This window comes from Plutella xylostella, chromosome 27, assembly GCF_932276165.1.
Source record: "Plutella xylostella chromosome 27, ilPluXylo3.1, whole genome shotgun sequence".
Taxonomy (NCBI): Eukaryota; Metazoa; Arthropoda; class Insecta; order Lepidoptera; family Plutellidae; genus Plutella; species Plutella xylostella.
Genome location: NC_064007.1, coordinates 7,285,088 through 7,308,067, shown reverse-complemented (window position 1 = coordinate 7,308,067; position 22,980 = coordinate 7,285,088). Strand labels below are relative to the sequence as shown.

General features: G+C 39.2%; 2 protein-coding genes across 2 annotated transcripts in view; both read left to right on the top strand.

Annotated features, from left to right (window-relative positions):
• LOC125490748 (trypsin CFT-1-like) overlaps positions 1-22,980 on the top strand; it is a 303,958-nt gene that overhangs the window by 62,312 nt on the left and 218,666 nt on the right. The window lies entirely within an intron of this gene.
• On the top strand, positions 1,898-22,627 carry LOC125490739 (uncharacterized protein K02A2.6-like). The gene is made up of 2 exons (XM_048630978.1): positions 1,898-3,480; positions 20,549-22,627. Exons 1-2 carry the CDS (start codon positions 2,068-2,070, stop codon positions 22,505-22,507), a joined length of 3,372 nt encoding a protein of 1,123 aa, XP_048486935.1. The 5' UTR covers positions 1,898-2,067; the 3' UTR covers positions 22,508-22,627.

The window sequence follows — 22,980 nt, the reverse complement described above, 5'->3', positions numbered from 1 at the left end:
GCCGTTTTCCTTGACAGCTGTCAGTTAAGTTTTGGTTCAAGCCGATAGATGTCGTGACAACATACTGTACCGAACGTCAAATATTGCACACAGACAGCAAAGAGGTTGAAGTATTAAACTCAGAATAAGATAAGATAAAGATAAAAATTCATTTATTGTAAACATGGGTAAATAAAATGGTGTTACAAAATTATTAGTTCTCCATGCTTTGCACTATACAGTACGTACAACTTTTTGGATTACCTACACTATAGAATTCATGCAAGTTTATATAAATTAAGTTCAAACTGAGATAACACAATAATAGCAATATAATAATTAAATAGTCATACAATAATAGTCATTCATTTAGTTATATAATAAATTATAAAATGTCATTTAGGTAGTCATTAATTGTATAATAACATTTTTTTTGGAGAATACAATTCAGTTCATTTTTAAATTTAATAATGTCAAGACATCTTATATTGTAAGGCAGTTTGTTGTACAGCTTAGGGCCCATACACACAATACTCTTAGTTAAGAGCGTAGTGTTGTAGCGCTCAGTGAACAGCCTGTCTCTGTTGCGACCTAGTCTTAAAGTGACATCGGTCATTGTTTTAAATAAATTTGGATTTGTTTTTACAAATAGTAGTATCTCATAAATGTACAAGCAAGGAAATGTTAATAGACAGTCTATTTTTGATAAAGTATGGTCGACATGAATCAGTGCTTCTTAAATTAAACATTGCTCGAATGCACTGTTTTTGAGCTTTGAAAACCTTATCTTTATCTGTGGAGTTGCTCCAGAATATAACTCCATATCGTAGTATTGAAGCTGCATCACCATGATAAGCAGTTAGGAGTGTTTTTAGATTTGTAGTACGTGAAAGTTTGTGAAGGGCGTACGCAGCTTTACTCATTCTCTTACATACATGGTCTACATGGAATTTCCAGGACAGATTGCTGTCAATCAATAGTCCAAGAAAACCAGTGACATTAGTGGTTTCAACCACCTTTCCGTCATGGCTTACATTTATGTGATCTGGTAGTTTTCTCTGGTAAAAATGCATAAGCTTAGTTTTCTCCAGGTTTATTCAAAGATTGTTACCTGTAAGCCAGTTTATAACTGTGTAGTGTAGGTAGGTTAAGTATAAATACATGTGGGTAGGTTGTTGACGCCCGGACATTAAACGTGTACAACATACTCAGTGGTTTTAATTACTTAAAGTGCAAAGAACACAATAATTGGCGACGAATCTGAACTCACGTGAACTGTTTACTGTTTTCTGCATAAATTGGTGTGTGAAAAGTAAAATATAATAAAAAACCATAATGTGTTCGAGTAGTGCAAATGGAATGTTCGGGGGTAACCTCACTTTTGACCATCGGATACAAGAATGGGGCATCTTTAAAAGTAGATTTAATCAGTTTTGCTTGGCTAATGATATTAATGAAGATACTGATAAGGCTGGATTAAAACGAAGAGCCCTATTGCTAACGTCCTTGGCAGAAGAAACATACCGCGTCGTAAGAGACTTGGCCTCTCCTACAAGCTTGGAAGATCAAGAGTATACCGCATTGTTGACGCTATTGGAAAAACATTTTGTTCCAAAGAAAAGCAGTTTTGCCGAAAGGTACAACTTTTACAAAGCAGAACAACGGGCGGGCGAGGAGTTGGCTGAGTGGGCGGCGCGAGTGCGCAGTCTGGCGCAGCACTGCGGCTTCGGGGCGGAGCTGCAGACGGCGCTGCGGGACCGCTTCGTGCTGGGTCTCGAAAACGTGAAGGAGAAAGAGAAGCTGTTCTCCGAGAGCATCAGCAGCCTGACGTTCGACCGCGCGCTGGAGCTGGCGGCGAGCGTGCGGTGCGCGCGCCTGGCGCTGGGCGGCGCCCGGCCGGAGACCGCGCCGCAGCTGTACGCGCTGCGCCCGGGTGCACCGCGCGCCGCCGCCGCCGCCGCCGCCGGGGCATCTCATAGTGATAGTGCTCGTTGTGAAGTGTGTGGCTATAAGAGCCATTCTAAAGATCAGTGCCGGTTTGTGAATTTAACGTGCAAAAACTGTCATAAAAGGGGACACCTAAAACGTATGTGCAAACTTCGAGTTAAAAGTAACAACTTCATGGAAACTGTAGACGGCGACATTGTTGAAGGTAACGTAGAATACGATTTATTTCATATTAAATGTAATAATGGCGAGCCTATGCGACAAGTCGTAACGATTGCCGATCAAAATATTATGTGTGAGATTGATAGCGGGAGTGCAGTTTCCGTTTTACCTGAATCGATTTATCAATCACATTTTAAAAATAATCACAAGTTAAAAAGTTGTCAGGTAGTGTTAAACTGCTATAATGGATCTAAGATAACACCAGTAGGTTGTTTACAGTTACCAGTAACCTATGACAATCGCACTAAGCCAATTACGGTATTTGTTATTTCAACTCTAACAAAACAACCGGTTTTATTAGGACGGGACTTTATTAGTGTGTTCGATTTACAGTTATGTAATGTAGATTGCAACAATATACAACAAGAAGATGACTACGCTACGTTCTTAAAGACGAAATACTCAAAATTGTTTTCCGATGAATTAGGGATGTTTAACAAGCATACTATTCAAATAAAAGTAAAACCCGACGCCCAGTTAAAATTTTTCAAACCACGACCCGTACCTTTAGCTCTTAAGGTGAAAGTGGAAGATGAGTTGAAGCGTTTAGTCGACCTAGGCATATTAGAAAAAGTCGAACATTCGGAAGTAGCCACGCCTATAGTTCCGGTATTACGTCCCGACGGTAACATACGCATTTGTGGGGATTTCTCGGTGACATTAAACAAAATGTTATATATGGATGATTACCCTTTACCGCGAATCGACGACTTATTTTCAAAATTGCATGGAGGGGAGCAATTTTCAAAATTAGATTTATCCAGGGCATATAACCAATTAGTTTTAGACGAATCTAAACATTTGACATGTATAAACACACACAAGGGTTTATATCGCTATAATAGATTGGTATTTGGTTTACGAAATGGCCCCTTCATTTTTCAGAAAACAATGGAAAATTTATTAGGTGACATAGATGGCATTTGTATATTTTTAGACGATATACTGTGCACTGGAGAAAATCGTAAAATACATTCGGAGAGGTTGGAAATGGTTTTGAAAAGACTAGAAGATGCAGGGTTGCGTCTAAAACCAGATAAGTGCGAGTTATTTAAAGATTCGGTTGAGTACTTAGGGTTTGTCATCGATAAACACGGGTTGCATAAGTCCGATAAGAAAGTAGAAGCAATTATTCAGTGTAAATGCCCGAGCAATGTAAGTGAGCTAAAATCGTTCCTCGGTATGGTGAATTATTACAGGTGCTTTGTGCCGAACACATCGAGTGTATTAAGTCCCCTTCATTTATTGTTACAAAAAGGTGTAAAATGGGAATGGGGGGAGGAGCAGAATAAAGCGTTCTGTAAAATAAAAAGTGAATTGGCTTCAGAGCGGGTGTCCAAACGCAAAACCTCATATAGGTACCTAGCTATACATTACTATTACAGTCCACTAAAATATCGAATAGGGTAAAAGCAATTTTTTAGTCTAAATAAAATCATTACCAGGTTCGCACGTCTTTCAATCAAAAGATCCTCCACGCAAAATTCAACCTTACGGCCTTAACATTATGGTCCTAACCGAACCGCATTCGTGTGAGCCACCGACCGGTCGCGAGTGAGCCGAGAACAAAAGCCGTGAGATAAGGATTGAATAGACGAACATTTTATTGCAAAAATAAGTGTTATAAATTATTGGACATTCAAATTAACTTTGTGAAACACATGTTGTTAACTTTATTAAAACAGTTACAGTGAACTATATACGCATAAACACCTATAACTGAGTGAGAATTTAGTGTACCTAAACGGATTGCAGTGTTTTAATGAATAAACTGAGCGAGTCATCGTGGTTTAACGGCTATTAAATCACTACATACATTATAACCTGCGTGTCCTGTGACGCTATTACAATACGGTGTTTACCTACAATACCTACAAAGTGTTTTGCGTTATATAAGTTATATTTAAAGCAAGTTAACAATGGACCCAACAAACATTTTACCCTCAGTTACAGCTATTTTTATAACTTTAACCTGTATAACTGTGTTATAATTATCTCAGTTCTAACATAAAGCGATAAAGATGAGTTAACAAATGAAATTAGTGTTAACAGCAGGTTTAAGTGTTAATATGGTCTTAGTCAAAGCAATCATAATTAAGATGTTATAGGTTTAAACTGTTTCTAGAACCTAAAGCTATACAAGAGTGCTCACTGACACCTGTTAACACTTATGGTTGTTAAGTGGTTTCCTTTAATACTCATATAAATCTTTAGGTGTCATATTGAATTTAGGCTGCAGGAATTGGTTATAAAAGAGATTTTGTTAAGAGTGCAGTAAGACAAGATTCTTACAGTGTTGGAAAACTCAACAATGCAGTTTTAATCTTTAAGGTTAACTTAACTTACGCTTATTGCGTTAGGTAAGTAGACTGTAAAAGTAACGGTGTTAAGCAAGACTGTGCGGATCGACTAAGACTGCATAATACCCTTGGCTCAGGGTGTTCTATTTCAAAAAGTGTAATAGATGACTTAGGTGAGTCTATATGTCTTAAATGTAAGTTCGCCATTTGCATTGACGACCTAACCTATAAATTTCTGGGATAAACAATATTTTGCTTTAAAATACTTACTTATTTATGTGAATTTTGTCATTCCAGTCATGCCAATCGATTTATGAAACTAATGGACATACAGCAAGAATACAAAAAAATACAAAATTGAGTCGTCTATTTTATATTTACTTATGTTTCATTCGAAATCCTTAATAAATTTGGAGCGCATTAAAATTGAGGTGGGAAATATGGTATACATTACAGTAAAATTACAATGGCATATTATTTTCAATTCACAAAACATGTTAAGTCAAGTTAATTTATTATATTTACTGTTATTTAGTAATGATCAATACTGTCACTCTAATACTGTCGCGTATGATTGCTGTTGACACTATTATTTTCAAAGACATACAACTTGTATGGTAAAAGTGTATTCGAAAAACGGTCTATACTCACTTAACCCTTTTTTACCAAACAAATAAGAGTCAGGGAGTCAAATAACCATTCTACAACTACAACTATACCGGTAAAAGTTCTAGCTGAGAGTGATTAAACGCTCTTCTATAGTAACTTTAGTACTTCAATGACACCGTACTACAGGCTTTCTATAACTTAAACACTTCAATGACACCGTTTTACAGACTTTCTAAAGCCTTTACTCTCAAAATCGTGGGCCTCTTTCGTGGTTATAAGTGAGTTAGAGCACTCTCCTACACCCTTATACAGCTATGTCTTAACACTTTAATTTTCGAATGCAACCATTATACAAGTTATATGAGAGTTTTTTTAACGCTACGGTGTTAGTTGGGGAGGATCTACTTATATGTCAGCACGAGCTTCTGGAGACCCTAAAAAGAGCTGAAACTAATTACAAAAAGACGCCTAAGGAGAGGATTAAGAGAAGTTACATAGAAACGAGGTTAGAAACATTAGAACAGCTGTGGAAAGACTTTAAAGACGGTCATAAGAGTATTATTGTGAAAATTACTAAACAAGAAGACAGAGAAGATTCATATTTCGAAGAAAATACCTATGAAACCTTTGAAGAGTTGTACACACAATACAAGGCCACCTTAAAGGAGCATCTTCAGCCGTTCTTGGAGCCATCTACTCCTTCTTCACCACCTTCTCACACTTCTACACCGATGGGTAATGTACAGAAATCATTAGATGACGAAGTTAAGTTGCCTATGATCGAGATACCTAAGTTCAGTGGCAAGTATGAAGAATGGCAGACGTTCTACGACTTATTTTCTTCACTCATACACAACCACAAGCGCTTATCACCTGTACAAAAGTTACATTACTTAAAGGGTAACTTAGTTGGAGAACCAGAAGCAATGTTACGCAATTTTACTACAACTAATGCAAACTATACTGAGGCGTGGAACCTATTAGTGAAGCGATACAACAACAAGAGATTTAATTGCAATGCATTATTGAAGTTATTATTTACACATAAATCAATCAACACGGAGTCGGCTTTGTTTAATTAAACAATTAGTAGACACCTTTTCTACCTGTTTGAATGCTTTGAAAAATATGGAAGTGCAAACTGATACCTGGGACTTGTTGATTGTCTACTTGGTCGTATCAAAGTTGGATACTGAGTCTATGAGACAGTGGGAACAGCATCTAAGCGGAAGCAGCATTGAATTACCTACCTGGTCGGAACTGCGAGACTTTCTAGAAGCTAGATTCAGATCATTAGAGATGATAGACAATAATAAGATCACTACGCAGAGGACAAGTCAACCTAAACCTATTGTGAAACCTAAGACCTTCCATACAAACATGAACAGAGACGTGAAAACACACGACATCAAGTGTGCAATGTGCAGCGGAGAGCACTATATCTACAATTGCAAGAAATTCGGAGAGATGCCTACTAACGAGAGACAGAACTTCGTGCAGACCAACAAGCTATGCTTCAACTGCCTCGCGCCGTCCCACTCGGTGCTGAGGTGCCGGCAGGCGGCGTGCTGCAGGCGCTGCGGGCGGCGCCACCACTCACTCCTGCACTTCGAGCGAGAGCAGAACACGGAGAAGCCCACTGAGAGTCAAACTACGAGTACATCTACAGGTATTTCGAGCGAGTCGTCGTCGAGAGGTAAGCCTTTGTCTAATGATACACACATTGTAACCAATTTTTCTAGTGAGCAAATGAAACCTAACTGTGTACTTTTAGCTACTGCAAATGTGATAGTTGAGAGTAAAAATGGTTGCAAATATATGATTAGAGCTTTATTAGACCAAGGGTCACAGGCATCATTTGTCACAGAGGCGACCGTTCAATTACTTAATCTTAAACGAGAATCAGTAAGTGGTTGGGTGTCAAGCTTGGGAGACGGGCAAACGAGAATTAAACACATGGTCTCACTTTGCGTGAAATCACGCCACAATCCCAAAGATTCAGTTCGAGTAGAAGCGTACGTACTACGTTCACTTACAACACTTTTACCCACTACTAAACTTAGCACACCTGACGGGTTAAACTTCGAGAATTTAGAGTTAGCTGACCCAGGGTATGCCACACCAGGGAGAATCGACATTCTACTTGGAGCGGAGATCTACAGCGACGTTCTACTGGACGGCGTCATCAAACATCCAAAAGGTAACTTACTGGCACAGAATACTATTCTAGGTTGGGTGTTATCTGGAAGGATGTCTCGAGAATCCATCACCGCGCAGAGAAACATCACAAGCTTGCATGTTCATGTTAAAGAAGATGAGATGCTGAAGCTATTTTGGGAGTTAGAAAACGAGCCTAATAAAATAGAAAAGAGATTGTCAAGAGAAGAAGAAAATTGTGAAGAGTTCTACAATGCTACAACAGTTAGAGACGAAGAAGGAAGGTATGTAGTAAAGCTTCCATTTAAAAGCGAGAACCCAGAGTGTCAAAATGGTCGATTGAGAGAAGTAGCTGCCAAGAGATTCGAGTACTTAGAGAGAAAGCTGACTAAAAACACTAAACTTCGCGAAGAATATCATAAGGTAATGGATGAATACATAAAATTAGAGCATATGGTTCCAGTGCAAGCAGCTGATATCGCCAATCCTAAAGCAGTCTATCTTCCTCATCATGCTGTCCTGAGGGATGACAAAGACACAACAAAAGTTCGAGTTGTTTTCGACGCATCGTGTAAAGGTGTGAATAACAAGTCACTCAATGATGATCTCCTAGTAGGTCCTAAATTACAACAAGACTTACGACACATCTTGATGCGGTGGAGAACACACAGAATCTGTATAACTGCAGACATTGTCAAAATGTATCGAATGGTACGCGTAGCTGATGAAGATACTCACTTCCAGAGAATATTGTGGAGAGATGCACCAGATAAGCCGATTGAACACTACAGACTTTTGAGGCTAACATTCGGGACTGCTTGTGCACCTTATCTTGCTGTGAAATCTCTACAAAGGCTAGCAGATGACGAGAAACACAAATATCCACTCGCTGCAGAAATAACGAAGACGGATTTCTACATCGATGACCTTTTGACAGGATGCGACACTGAAGAAGAAGCACTAACAATCTACAATGAGATGAATGACTTAATGAGAGCAGGTGGGTTCGACCTTCAAAAATGGAGTAGCAACAATGAGAACGTGATGAAATATATAAGTGAGAACAAGCGAGCTGATCAAGAAGTTCCCCTCAAGGTCAACAGTTTGGTGAAAATACTAGGAGTGTGTTGGAATCGGGACACAGATAGTTTTGAATACACATTGAATATGTTAGAGCCGAGACACCCGATTACCAAACGTCATATTCTTTCTGAGGTAGCCCAACTGTACGACCCTGAAGGATGGATTGCGCCTGTCGTCGTTGTGGCAAAAATGATCATACAGAAGTTATGGAAGACAGGCCTAGACTGGGATGATTCTGTAGAAGGTGAGCTACTTGAAGAGTGGTTAACTTACAGACAAGATTTGAGCAACATTAAACACATCACGATACCAAGGTGGTCACACAACTCCACTACGTCGAAGACGGAGTTACATGTGTTCGCAGACGCTTCCCAGGCAGCTTATGGAGCAGCAGTTTATATCCGAGTCATTGAAAACGAAAACGTTTATGTGAGCCTCATTACTGCCAAAACCAAAGTTGCGCCCGTGGAAAAGCAAATTTCTATTCCTCGACTAGAGTTATGCGGCGCAGCTATGGCAGCTGCACTAATCTCAGAAGTATCTCAGGTATTGAACATCAACAAGGAAAATCTGCACGCGTGGACAGACTCAACCATCGTCTTGGCATGGTTGAAAGGCGGAGCAAGTAGATGGAGCACATTCGTGAGCAACCGAGTGTCCACTATACTCAACATATTAGACTACGAGCAGTGGGGTCATGTTGCTACAGACATGAACCCAGCAGACTATGCCTCAAGAGGATTACCAGCTTCACAATTATCGAGTCAGTCATTATGGTGGAGCGGTCCCGCTTGGCTATCTGAAACCGACATCAATTTCAGCGCACCAGACATTGAAGATACTCAAGAAGAAGAGAAAGTTAAGACTTTAACCGCTTTGATAAACACAGAAGATGAGCTAATTTGGACAAAATTTTCTAACTTACAGAGAATGTTGAGAGTTATTTCTTATTGCAGAAGATGGCTGAACTTAAAAGAAGCTAAAGAGAAACGCGAGAAACATACACAATTTATAACAGCAGAAGAAATAAAACAAACGTTGGAAAGTTGTATAAAACAAGCACAAGAGATAGAATTCAAAGACGAGATAAAGCAGTTAAAGTCTGAAGGAAGTGTCCCCAAAAAGAGTAAACTCCGTAATCTTTGCCCCCTTCTTGATGAAAGTGGCATATTAAGAGTCGGCGGTCGTATCCAACAATCGCATACGGACTATGACACACAGCATCCTATAATATTACCTGCTACGAGTCATCTTAGCAGACTAATTATTGTAGATGCCCACCAGAAGACAATGCACGGAGGACCCCAACTAATGCTGAATTATTTGAGGTCTAAATTCTGGATCATGCGAGCGAGGGACCTATCAAAGAAGTGTTATCGAGAGTGTGTAACGTGCATCCGATATTCTGTCAAGAATACAACTCAAATGATGGGACAGTTGCCAGAAGTGAGACTGAAACCCAACAGACCCTTCAAGTCAGCAGGTGTCGATTACGCAGGACCCATCAACATTAGGTTTTCACCCGGTAGAGGTTCGAAATCCTACAAGGGATACATCTGTTTGTTTGTGTGTATGGTGACCCGCGCCATCCACCTTGAAGCTGTCACGGACCTGACTTCAAAGGGCTTTATCGCAGCATTTAGGCGATTCACTGGAAGAAGAGGCCATTGTTATGACCTCTATAGCGACAATGGCACCAACTTTATCGGTGCAGACAAGCAGTTGAGAGAGATGTTCAACAGCGCCAAATCTACATTTCCAGGTGAGTTAGCAGAGTTACTAAGTTTAGAACGCACCACATGGCATTTCATCCCCCCCCGGGCCCCGAACTTTGGCGGAATTTGGGAGAGTGGAGTGCGCAGTACCAAGACGCATCTAAAAAAGGTAATCTCAGACACTACACTTACGTATGAGGAACTAGCTACCGTCTTATCCCAAGTGGAGGCTTGTTTAAATTCGCGGCCAATAACTGTGCTGAGTGACAACCCGAATGACCCCCTCCCCTTGACACCGGGCCACTTTCTGATAGGTGAACCTTTATTAAACTTGAGCGATGAGAACTATACACTATGTAATTCAAATCACCTAGAAAGATGGAGATTAGTTCAAAAAATGGTCACCGATTTCTGGAACAGGTGGTATAAAGAATATTTGGTAACGTTAAATCAAAGATATAAGTGGAACACAAAGAATGCTGAGCCAGAAATCGATGATGTAGTTATATTAAAGGAAGACAATATTCCACCTAGCAAGTGGATTTTAGGCAAAATTGTACAAAAACATGTCGGTCCTGATAATATTACACGCGTTGTATCCGTCAAGTGTAAAAACGGCATCTATAAACGACCTGTGAGTAAAATATGTGTCTTACCTGTAAATAAACTTAGCACCTAATTACTATAATTAGTTATCCGAGTAAATTTAAATGATAAAGTTATAAAATTAACTACTTAAACTATCTTTACCTACCTAAGTATTATGTAATCTTTGTGCCTATAGCTACTTATAAACTAGATTATAATACTTACCTTTGAACTTATAAACTAAAATAATTAATGTAGGTACTTACCTTCATACTTACCTTAGATGAGTAATACTTACCTGTTGCTTATATGCTACATTAACTAATGTGTATACCTACAAAATAAGATTAATCTTAGTTACATACTTACCTGTGTCATAATAAGACTCATAAGTTCATAAACCTGAGTTGTTATTGATAAAGATAAATATCAATTGTTATTTTTGTGTTAGTATATAGTATGGTGGGCGGTTAAATAAGAAATTCATATTTAAATTTAGCCATGTATTTACGTAAGAATGTCAGTCACTAGTTCTTTAAATTGAGTACCTATGTATGTGGGGAAATTAGACGCAGATTACTGGTTTTACACGTTTATTTTAATTAATAACTTGCGAGTCTCTTGCGAGTGCACACAACATGACAACAAGGTTATAATATGAATCGCCAGTGGCGCCATCTACCATTTCCTATCATCTTACTCGCTCACTCATACTATCTCACTCCCACACTCGGCCATCCTGCATTTAGTCTGACCCTAGACTAACCTTAGTGCTAAAGTTACACATAAAAAAAAATCTCATTATTTTACATCAAAACTCAAAACTGAACAACTTGGTAACATGTATTATCTCCTATGTATATCTTACTTATTTATCTCTTAATCATAAACTTTATAATATAACAACAAAACAGCATTATCTCATACTGAAAACAAAATAGGTACAACTCAAAACTTAATAGTTAGGTATATATTTATTTGTATGAGTCCTATGTAAGTATCAAACTCTTATCTGACATAACAACAATACAACATTATTTAGAAACTTTTAAACTAAAACCTTATGTAGGTACATACTTTTAATTCTAGATTTAATTAGGTAAGTATGACAACTTATAGCTTACAATATGAAATCTTAAGTAAACAACACAGTTTAACTGTACTTATAGGTATTATGAAAATAACATTTTGACACATTGTGTCTAATGCGACGGCAGCTGCGGTGGGCTGGCCATGTCTCCCGAATGTCTGACAACAGAGTGGCTAAGCGCATCTTCTACTCAGAATTGCAGGAAGGGAAACGGAAACAAGGTGGCCAAATTCTGCGATATAAAGATGTGCTTAAGCGCCACATGAAGCGCTGTCACCTAGACTCGTCTCGGTGGGAGTCGATGGCTGCAGATCGGCCCGCGTGGAGGCATACTGTGCGCACTAAAGTATTTGAGTTCGAGAGGAGGCGACGGGAGGAGCTCGACGCTAAGCGAGACGAGCTCAAGGCCCGACCAGCTGCGGCCATTAATTATAATTACGTCGGAGGGGTGCTGACGTGCAGAGTATGTGGTCGTACATGCACTGCAAAAATTGGCTACGTCAGTCACATGAGAGCCCATGAACGAAGCTCTCGCTAGTCAGGACCTACAGTCGCTGTGACCGAAAACGGTCTGGATAGATATATATATATAAGTAACTGAAATTTAAGTAGAAAATCTATTCGGAAATAATTTTACTAACTAGTGCAATGCCTATTTATTTTGAATGGAACACAATGTCATGACCATCGCGTGAGGACCTGCAACATACAAAATAGGTTAAAAAAAAATAATTACTTTAGCTAGTTCAGTCTTCACTGCTGTTGCCATCATCCTCAGACAGTGTGTTATTATCCATATTTCCGCCAGGCCATTTCTTCATGAAATCAGCAGCACTTGAAGTCTTTTTAGGTCCTTCCTTGGACATATCCACTTTTTCGACATCATATCTGTTGAGACCTTTCGATTTGGTTATTCTATAAGGACCCAAGTACTTTGGTTTCAACTTCATGCCAACACCAAACTGCGTCCTCTTTATAGCGACCAAATCCCCTATCTGATAGTGTGTGCTTTCCTTTCTCTTCTTATCATAGTTCTTTTTGTTTTCTTGTTGAATTTTCAAAATCTGTTCTTTAGCTTTAACTCTCAGTTCATCCCGGTTACTCATAAAGATGTCTCTTGTTTCTTGTTGAATTAAATTTAATATTTCGGTATCTTCCTTTAATCGCATCTTCGTACCAATCAGTAGCTCATATGGTGAAGAATCAACGCTTCTTTGGTAAGTACTGTTCAAAGCTTGCTGTAGGCGACTTACATGTCTGTACCAAATATCCGGCTGCTGGATACACATCTTCGTCAACACTGAGATAATTACTCGGTGGATCCTCTCCACTTGACCGTTACCTCGAGGGATTCCTGTGGTAATTGTGATATGCTGTATCTTCTCCTCCTCACAGTATTCTTCAAAGTCTTTACTTGTGAAGGCCGTGCCTCTATCTGTCACCACTCGTCTTGGGTTTCCGAACAGCTGTTGATGAATCTTCAATTTATCTATCGCTTCTTTGCTTGTTGTGCTCTTCGTAGGAAATATCCATGTATACTTGGTGAATGCATCAATCATCGTTAAAATATAATTATACTGTTTCTTGGTCTCTGTCATTGGTCCGATGTGGTCGATATGCAATGTGTCTAGTGGCAGCTCACCCTTATCGATTGGTGATAAGAAACCTTCCTGTTTACCAGTCTTCCGGCTAGCCAACAAGCATGGTATGCAAGTCTGAATGTATTCCTCCACTTTTCTATCCAAATTCTTGACATAATAATCTTTTTTCAGTAACTCAATTGTTTTCTTCTTGCCAAAATGACCGTTTTCATGAGCTTGACGTATCAGCTCCATCTCCATGCATTTAGGTACCACCAGATGCTTCTCGGGACCCTTAAACAATAGCCCATTTTCAAGCCAATAGTCTTCATATGGTCTCTCTTTCAAAATCTCCATTACTGCCTTTAAAGCAACATCTCTCAGTTGGGCTTGCTTCAGTTTCTCTTGAAAATCAGATGTTATCATTGCTACATAGTGGTTTCTGCTCAGCGCATCTGCATGTCGCATTTGGGATCCCTTTCTGTGCTCCACCGTGAAGTTGTACTCCTGAAGGAGCATTATCCACCTGGCCACTCTTGTGGATGTAGACATATCTCTCTTCATGAGCGTCATCTGAAAAGCTTTACAATCAGTTACTATTTTGAATTTAATCCCAAATAAGTATTTTCGAAACTTCTTTATTGCCTCTATGATGGCTAGTGCCTCAAGTTCATAACTTGAATATCTACTTTCAGCGTCTGTGGTCTTTCGGCTCATGTAATACACAGGATGCAAACAACCATCTTCATTGCTCCTCTGCATCAATATAGCAGCATATGCCACACTAGATGCGTCTGTATGCAGCTCTGTTTCTAACTTAGAGTCATAAATCTGCAGCACTGGGGTGCTAGTAAGCTTCTCCTTCAATTGTTCAAATGACTCTTTCTGTTCTTGGTTAAAGTTAAAGTTACAGTCCTTCTTCATTAAATCAGTCAGAGGTTTTGCAATCAAAGAATAATTTTGGATAAACTTACGGAAGTAAGATGTTAGACCAACAAAACTCTGCTGCTGTTTAATCGTCTTTGGTTCAGGAAATCTACGAACAGCCTCTGTCTTGTCTGGCGATGGTTTCACCTGGCCATTCTCAATAATGTGGCCTAAATACTCCACTCTTTTGACAACCAACTGTGACTTCTTCCAGTTCATCTCCAGTCCATACTGTGATGCTACTTGCAGTACTTCTTGCAGCCGCTCTACGGCCTGTCTTTCAGTTTGAGCTGGAATTAATAAATCGTCGATGAATATTAATACAATCTTTTTGGCAATCAGCTCACGATAGATTATCGTTATAAATCTTGTGAAAACTTTGGGACAAACGGCTAAACCAAATGGTGCTTTCAAGAACTCAAACTGGCCATTGTGTGTAACAAAGGCAGTAAACTTTACTGAATCCTCATGTACAGGTAGATGAAAATAACCATTTTTTAAGTCCAACGTACTGTATACCTTCGCTGATGCTAACTGATCAATGTGGTCCTCAATGATCGGCAATGGGTACTCGTCCTTAACCATCTTCTTGTTGATTAATCTGTAATCTATACAAATCCGAGTAGTACCATCCTTCTTCCGAGTTAACACTAATGGACTAGCATATTCTGACCAACTCACCTGAATTATTCCATCTTTGAGCCACTGTTCAATCTGCCTTTCAACTTCTTCTTGTTCACTGATGGCCAGCCGTCTTGGTCGCTGAGCCACAGGTATGTCGTCCTTCAGTATAATACGCAGTTGAATGGGAGCATCCTTCGTCTTCATTGGTTGGTAGCCTTCTACCAAACCCTGCACCTGTTGTTGGATGGCTGGGCTAGCCTCACAACCTATATCATAAATGCTATCTGAAACAAAACATGAAATATTGCGCAACCAATCCTCACTCGACGGCAATAACATTATGTTCCCTTCATTCATTAACATTGTCACATTTTGTAAAAAGTCTTGTCCTATTATTAACTTATACGGCATAGAGTCTTTAGAAACGACATGGAATGAAACTTTGTGATATTCGTGTCCATCAATAATCACTGGAACCGTCAACTTTCCCATAGAATGCACTTTCATTTGTCCAAGTCCCGACAACGCAAGTATTTCATCATCACATTTGGGACATCCGATTGTGTTGTAGAACGTTTCCGACATTAAATTCACTTCGCTGCCCGTGTCGATAAGTGCGCTTGCCATATTTTCCATAATCTTCACGTCTTTTTCGGGTTTTTTCAACCATATTTCAGTACAGTAGATTTAAATTAGATTTTCAGACAACGGGAGAGCATCATAGCGTTGATATAAAGATTGATTCAGTTCACTGCTCTCTCGGCTCAAAACTATCGAAGGACAAGACATTTAAGAATGAATTTAAATTGGTACATCAGAATATTCAGAGTATTTCTTCTAAATTGTTAGAAATAGAACTATTTTCGGAAAAATTTAACATTGATTGTTTATGTATCACAGAACATTGGTTAGACGAGAATAAAATGATGTTCCAATTAAAAAATTACAAACTTATAAGCTGTTTTAACAGAAATATCAACGAGCATGGTGGGTCACTTATATTTCTTAAAGAAAATTGTAAATGTAAAGAACGAAAGGATATAGTTGCTCTTTCTGTTAAACACCATATAGAAATTTCATGTGCAGAGCTTAATAAGTATATAATAGTATGTACCTACAGGCCACCTACTGGTGATTTTATTACCTTTGAGACTGTCATGGAGGATGTTCTAAGGTTAGCTTCCAATAGTAAAAAGGAAGTAATAGTGTGTGGTGACTTTAATGTTGACCTATTAGGTGACTCTCCTAATAGGTCGAAATTGTTGTTACTTTTTAAATCATTTAATCTTTTTAATGTTTTTCTGGAACCAACTAGAATTACACCCACGTCAGCCACTTGTCTAGATAACATATTCTGTAACTGTGAGTTTAAAGACAGTAGTGTGATTAATTGTCTGAGGTCAGACCACAGTGGGCAGACCATTACCTTAGTAAACACTGACAAGACAAATAAAACTAAGGTGAGATGCAGACCGATTACTACAAAGAAAATTGACAATTACTTGAAGAAACTAGACGACAAACTTCCGAATGTTAAATTAGATTGCAATTCTAATGAGATGTATAGTAACTTGTTTAAGATAATAGCTGATGAGTTTGAGAGTAATTTTGAAACGAAGGAAGTTTTGATTGACAATAAAATTAAATTTTGTGACTGGGCTACAGAGGGTATTCGCAAAAGCAGGGCGACATTATATGATCTGTATGAGATGAAAACATTCATACTCCGACCTGACTTTCAATCTTATGTGAAGAAATATAGCAAGATGTATAAATGTGTCTGTCACTGTGCGAAGACAATTTTTATTAATAACAAGATTAAAGACTCTGCTAACAAATCTAAGGCCGTTTGGACTATTATTAATAACGAAACGGGGAAGAATCGAACACGCGAGACAAATTTATCTTTGAAGGTAGGCAATGACATTATAACATCGAATGATGCGGTGGCGAGGGTCTTTGAAGAGTTTTTTACGAACATTCCTTTAGAGACTACGTGTAACCTGGATTCTTCGGCTGCAGCAGCTGAAACCCTGACGAAGGAGAACGCACCTTCAACCGATAAGGAATTTAAATTCAGATATATTAATACATTAACTATTATAAAAACATTTAAGTCATTAAATATGAAGAAAACTGAAGACTTGTGGGGAATGTCAGTTAAATTTGTTCTTTCTATTATTAATAAAATCGCCCCAATTTTAGCTAACATCTTTAATAAATGTATCGCTGAAGGTGTGTTCCCAGATCTTATGAAATTTAGTAAAATTATACCTCTGTTCAAAAGTGGGGATATGGAGGACCCTGCAAATTTCAGGCCTGTCTCGGTTCTTCCAGTTTTGAGTAAAATATTTGAGAGGGTCATACTCAGTCAGATGCTTTTGCATTTCAATGATGCTCGATTGTTTCATAGCCAGCAGTATGGTTTTACAAAAGGCAAATCAACAGCCGATGCCGGTACTGCGTTGATTAAGCACATATTTGACGCCTGGGAAGACCATCACGATGCTATTGGAGTCTTCTGTGATCTGTCGAAGGCGTTTGATTGTGTAGACCATCAGACTTTAATTTCGAAACTTAGATACTATGGAATAGGAGGAAAGGCTTTAGATTTGATATCTTCATATTTAGACAAGAGACAACAAAGGGTCGATATTAACAATACTAAATCACAGGGGGCTCATGTAAAAATAGGCGTCCCTCAAGGATCTATTCTAGGACCATTTTTATTCCTCATTTATATTAATGACTTGCCTTTTATGGTTGAAAAATTGACTAATATAGTTTTATTTGCTGACGATACTTCTTTGCTTTTTAAAGTTAAAAGAAGAGAAAATAATTTTAATGAAATTAATTCAATTCTATCTGACATACACGATTGGTTTACCGTTAATAATCTTCTATTGAATTCTAAGAAAACGAAATGTATTAAATTTACACTGCCGAATGTTAGACAATGCGATACTAACATTATTCTAGATGGGAATAAATTGGACCTAGTTAATGATACTGTCTTTCTTGGGATGACTATAGATTCAAAGTTACAGTGGGGACGTCACATTGAAAAATTGTCTGGAAGGTTGAGCTCCGCAGCTTTTGCTGTACGGAAAATTAGACAGCTGACCGACGTTGAAACCGCCAGATTAGTTTACTTTAGTTATTTCCATAGCTTATTATCGTATGGCATTTTGCTTTGGGGTAGAGCAGCTGATATTGAAACTATATTTGTATTACAGAAAAGAGCCATCCGCTCTATATACAAACTTGGTTCCAGGGATTCATTGAGAGAACTATTTAAAGAAATTAACATCCTTACAGTTCCATGTCAGTTCATTTTTTCCAATTTAATGTATGTACGAAAGAATATTTCAACTTTTGATACAATTGGCAGTAATCATGACATTAATACTAGGAACAAGCATAAGCTGGCTTTTCCAGCGATGCGTCTGGCGAAAGTTAATAAATCGTTTTTAGGGTACTGTATTAGATTTTATAATAAGCTTCCAGCAGAAGTTGCTCAAATGCCAGAGAATAAGTTTAAGTGTTACATTAAAGAGAAACTCAGTAAAAAAGCTTATTATAAAATTGATGATTACTTAGAGGATGTTAATGCATGGCTGTGATAAGTAGTTAGCTCTGCTCATATTATTATAATAATAATTATTAAGCTTATATGTATTGTATACCAACTAGTTTTAAGTCTTTTTTTGAAAAGATGGCTCAGGAGTTTCTTGCCTCCGTTCTTCTCCTTAGACAGAAAGAGCCCCCCCTTATCCGAACGGAGAGTAATTTGTAAAAATTGACGTTCATCAGAAAATTTTATATTTGTACGATGAATAAAAAATTTTGAGTTGAGTTGAGTTGAGTTTCCTTCGTCGTGTTTGAAACATCTTTGTTTACGTTCAACATAACCTCATTGCTGTCAGTTGTCAAACGTCTGTCAATGTCATCGATTGACATATCGATCGGCACGCCATTGCTCCTCGTATCCGCCATGTTTGCGTAGGTGCTGCCCTCTGTCGTCGCATCTTGATTTTCCGCTGCGAACATCGTCCGTCTTGGTCCACCTTGAAGTTGTCGCGTCTCTCCGCCGCCATTGTTGCCAACCTGCCGGAATGACTGTTGTCCCCGGAAGTTTGGACGGCTAGTTCTTGCATCTGATTGGCCGCCGTAGTTTCCGCTTGTTGAAGTTTGTGCCGATTGCGACGCCCCCTCTGGCTGGGGTGGCTGGACATTGCAACTCGTCGCGATATGCCCAAAACCATTACACTTAAAACATTTTAGCCCAAGATGTTGATGCGGGCATTCTCTAGAGTGATGGTTTCTCTCTCCACAGTTGTAGCATCTCAGCGCAGGCAGTCTGGGCAGTCTTGTATGCGTCATAGGTTCCCTAGGTCTTCTGGTAGCACCTTCTATCTTAAGTTTTTCTTTTACCACCTCGTATATACGTAACTTTTCTTTGAGTTCGGGGTACGTGGTCGCCCCATACAACATAATCTTATTGCATTCTGCGTCTTGTATGCCTTCTATGATGTATTTTATGGCCACGTAGTCCGCCATCCTGCCGCGTTTGCCCAACTCCTTCATGACGAGAAGGTAATCGAGGCAGCTCTCGTCTTCATGTTTCTTACGGCTGGCCATGGTTTCGTGTAGTGTTTTTTGATCTATGGAATCCGGAAATTCTTTCGCTAACGCTTGTTTCATCTCGTCCCACGTCTTGAAAGGCCGCTCTGATTTCAGCCATAGCGCCGCGGTGCCCACCAACGATCTTCTCGCGACAATAAGTTGTTGCAACGGAGTCCACTGCAGTATCTCAGCATTGTCCTCCACGTCTTGAATCCACCTCGAGACAGCGTAGATTTTGTCTTGGCCACTGAACTTAGGAACTAAGTCGTCCCCAAATCCAACCTGCATCACGGGCCGTGTTTCAGCCACCACAGTCTCGTCAAAAGAAGCACTTGCATTCACGCGACGTCCTTTCGGCATGATTTTGTTGTGTTAATTCACTCGCGTCGTAATTTGTACGTCTTTACACACCGAAAACCAGTAACTACGAAAATTTTCACCCACGTATCCACGTGCGTCTTCCGTCTTGTCGTCTTGAAATCTTCGTGAAATCGTCTTGAATCTTCAGGAATCGTTCGTCTTTAGATCAATCGCGGTCGAGCCCCCAAATTGTGGGGAAATTAGACGCAGATTACTGGTTTTACACGTTTATTTTAATTAATAACTTGCGAGTCTCTTGCGAGTGCACACAACATGACAACAAGGTTATAATATGAATCGCCAGTGGCGCCATCTACCATTTCCTATCATCTTACTCGCTCACTCATACTATCTCACTCCCACATGTATAAGTACATCTTTTGTTTTAAAATACATACACCATACTTGCTTAATAATTAAGTCATAAAACACATTGTGTTATTATTCCTTGAGTTAGGTATCTTATATTGTACTTAAATATTTCATATTTCATTGCATATTTTGTGTTTACTTAGCGATTTTGTATTTAAATTGTTTAAAGAACTGCGTCCTTTGGTGGGCGGAATGTCCAAACGCAAAACCTCATATAGGTACCTAGCTATACATTACTATTACAGTCCACTAAAATATCGAATAGGGTAAAAGCAATTTTTTAGTCTAAATAAAATCATTACCAGGTTCGCACGTCTTTCAATCAAAAGATCCTCCACGCAAAATTCAACCTTACGGCCTTAACAGCGGGTATTAGCCCATTACAACCCGGCGTACGAGACGATAGTGACGTCAGACGCGGGCCCGGCGGGGCTAGGTGCCGTGCTGGCGCAGCGGCAGCCCGACGGCTCCGAGCGAGTCATCGCGTACGCATCGCGCTCGTTAGGCAAAGCGGAGTGTAATTACGCACAAATTCAAAAGGAGGCCACTTCTATTGTGTTCGCTATAAAGAAGTTTCATCATTACCTTTACGGCCGGTCAACACCATTTACTTTAAGAACGGACCATAAGCCTCTTTTGACAATATTTGGCAGCAAAAAGGGTGTGCCAGAGTTGGCAGCGAACCGGCTTCAAAGATATGCCTTATTTTTAACAGCATACAATTTTAAAATAGAATATGTGAAAAGTGAAAACAATGTTGCCGACTTCTTATCACGAGCAATTAGCAATCACTCGGAATCTAGCACGAATACAAAGGATAGCACTTTATATATAAATTTTATAACAGATGCTATGTTAAAACCGGTTACAATGCGAGACATTCAATTAGAAACCGCGAAAGACACAGAACTCACAAAGGTTATCGGATTCATAAAAAATGGTTGGCCGGAAAAGAGTAATGATGAAACGATGAAACCTTATTTTTTGTGTAGATTGCAGTTGTCCTTAGAAAACGGATGCATATTACGGGGTCATAAACTGGTGATCCCTGTAAAGTTTCGAGAACAATTGTTAGATGAGCTACACAGCTCACACTTTGGAGTTGTAAAAACTAAATCGGAAGCTAGGTCCCGGATGTGGTGGCCCGACATCGACCGCCACATCGAGGAGAAGGTCGGCTCGTGCGGCGCGTGCGCAGCGCTGAGGCCCGCGCCGCCGCGCGCGCCGCTCGCGCCCTGGCCCTACCCCGCCAAACCGTGGCAGCGAATGCATCTAGATATGTTTACATTGTACAACAAACAATTTTTGGTTGCAATAGATGCACATACGAAGTGGGTCGAGTGTTATTTAATGGAAAAAACGGATACTAAAAGCGTTTTAGATAAATTATCTGAAATATTTTGTAGGTATGGCTTGGTGCGAACTTTGGTTACAGACAACGGTTCAAATTTTGTATCGATAGAATTTGAAGATTTTTGTAATAAAAATGGCATTCAGCATTTAACAAGTGCCCCTTACCACCCGGCTTCAAATGGTCAAGCGGAAAACACTGTTAAGTCTGTTAAGAAAGCATTAAAAATAATTTTAAAACCAACGGACAACCAAAACATGACGCAAAAGATTATAAACAAGTACTTGTTCGATTACAGAAACTCGGTACACTGTACTACGGGATTTTCACCGGCTCAGCTCATGATTGGTCGTCCGCTGCGATGTCGTTTCGACTTGTTGCGTGACAATACTGGCGAGCCTTCCACAATGTCGCTGTCCACACAGGCTAAACAAAATGTTTCTTGTCAACAGATCTTACAAACTAAACAATATGGTGGACGACGTCTAATCCAATTCAGTGTAGGGGACGCTGTACTGGTAAAACATGTTTATAATAATGGAAACAAAAGTGTGTGGAAAAACGGTACAATTAAAAGTAAAATAGGTACCACAGTTTATATGGTATATATTCATGATTTAGGTGTAACGGTAAAAAAACATGTTGATCAGCTGTTAATGTATAGAGGTTGTAAACAAACAGATGATTGTAGTTATGACTCATTAACTTTTTATGATTGTTATGTACCGAGTGCCGAGTCACCACGCGACGAATTAACATCATCATCATCATCAGGTGCTGACAGTATCTCTGTAGCAGAGGGGGAGGAGAGTGTTGCAATTCCAACTGACCAGGCTACTCCTGATGACGAGCCATTTGAGGACTGCTCCTCCGATAATGATGGTGCTGTTACTGAGGGCGAACAGGCACAAGGCAATGTAGGAAATAGTTATCCAGTCCGTGCCACAAGAAATGTTAATCCTAGATATAAGTTTTGATTATGTTTCATAATTTAATTAGTTTTAAACTATTGGTGGAGGGATTGTAGTGTAGGTAGGTTAAGTATAAATACATGTGGGTAGGTTGTTGACGCCCGGACATTAAACGTGTACAACATACTCAGTGGTTTTAATTACTTAAAGTGCAAAGAACACAATAAACTGTGCCAAGTGAGTCATTTACTTCAATTTCATAAGATTGAGGATCATTGCATTCTATGAGAAGTGTGCTATCATCTGTGAATAGCACCATTGGAAATTTTGTGTGAAGGGGTAGGTCATTAATATATAAAATGAACAATAGAGGCCCTAAGACACTACCTTGGGGTACACCACGACTGTTTATCCTCTGTAGAGACCTATAGGTAGTTTCACATTTAGTGTCCAAACTTATTTTGGTTATTTCTACCAATTGGAATCTTTCGCTTGAATAGGATTCAATAAGCTTATGTATATTGCCACGAATTCCATAA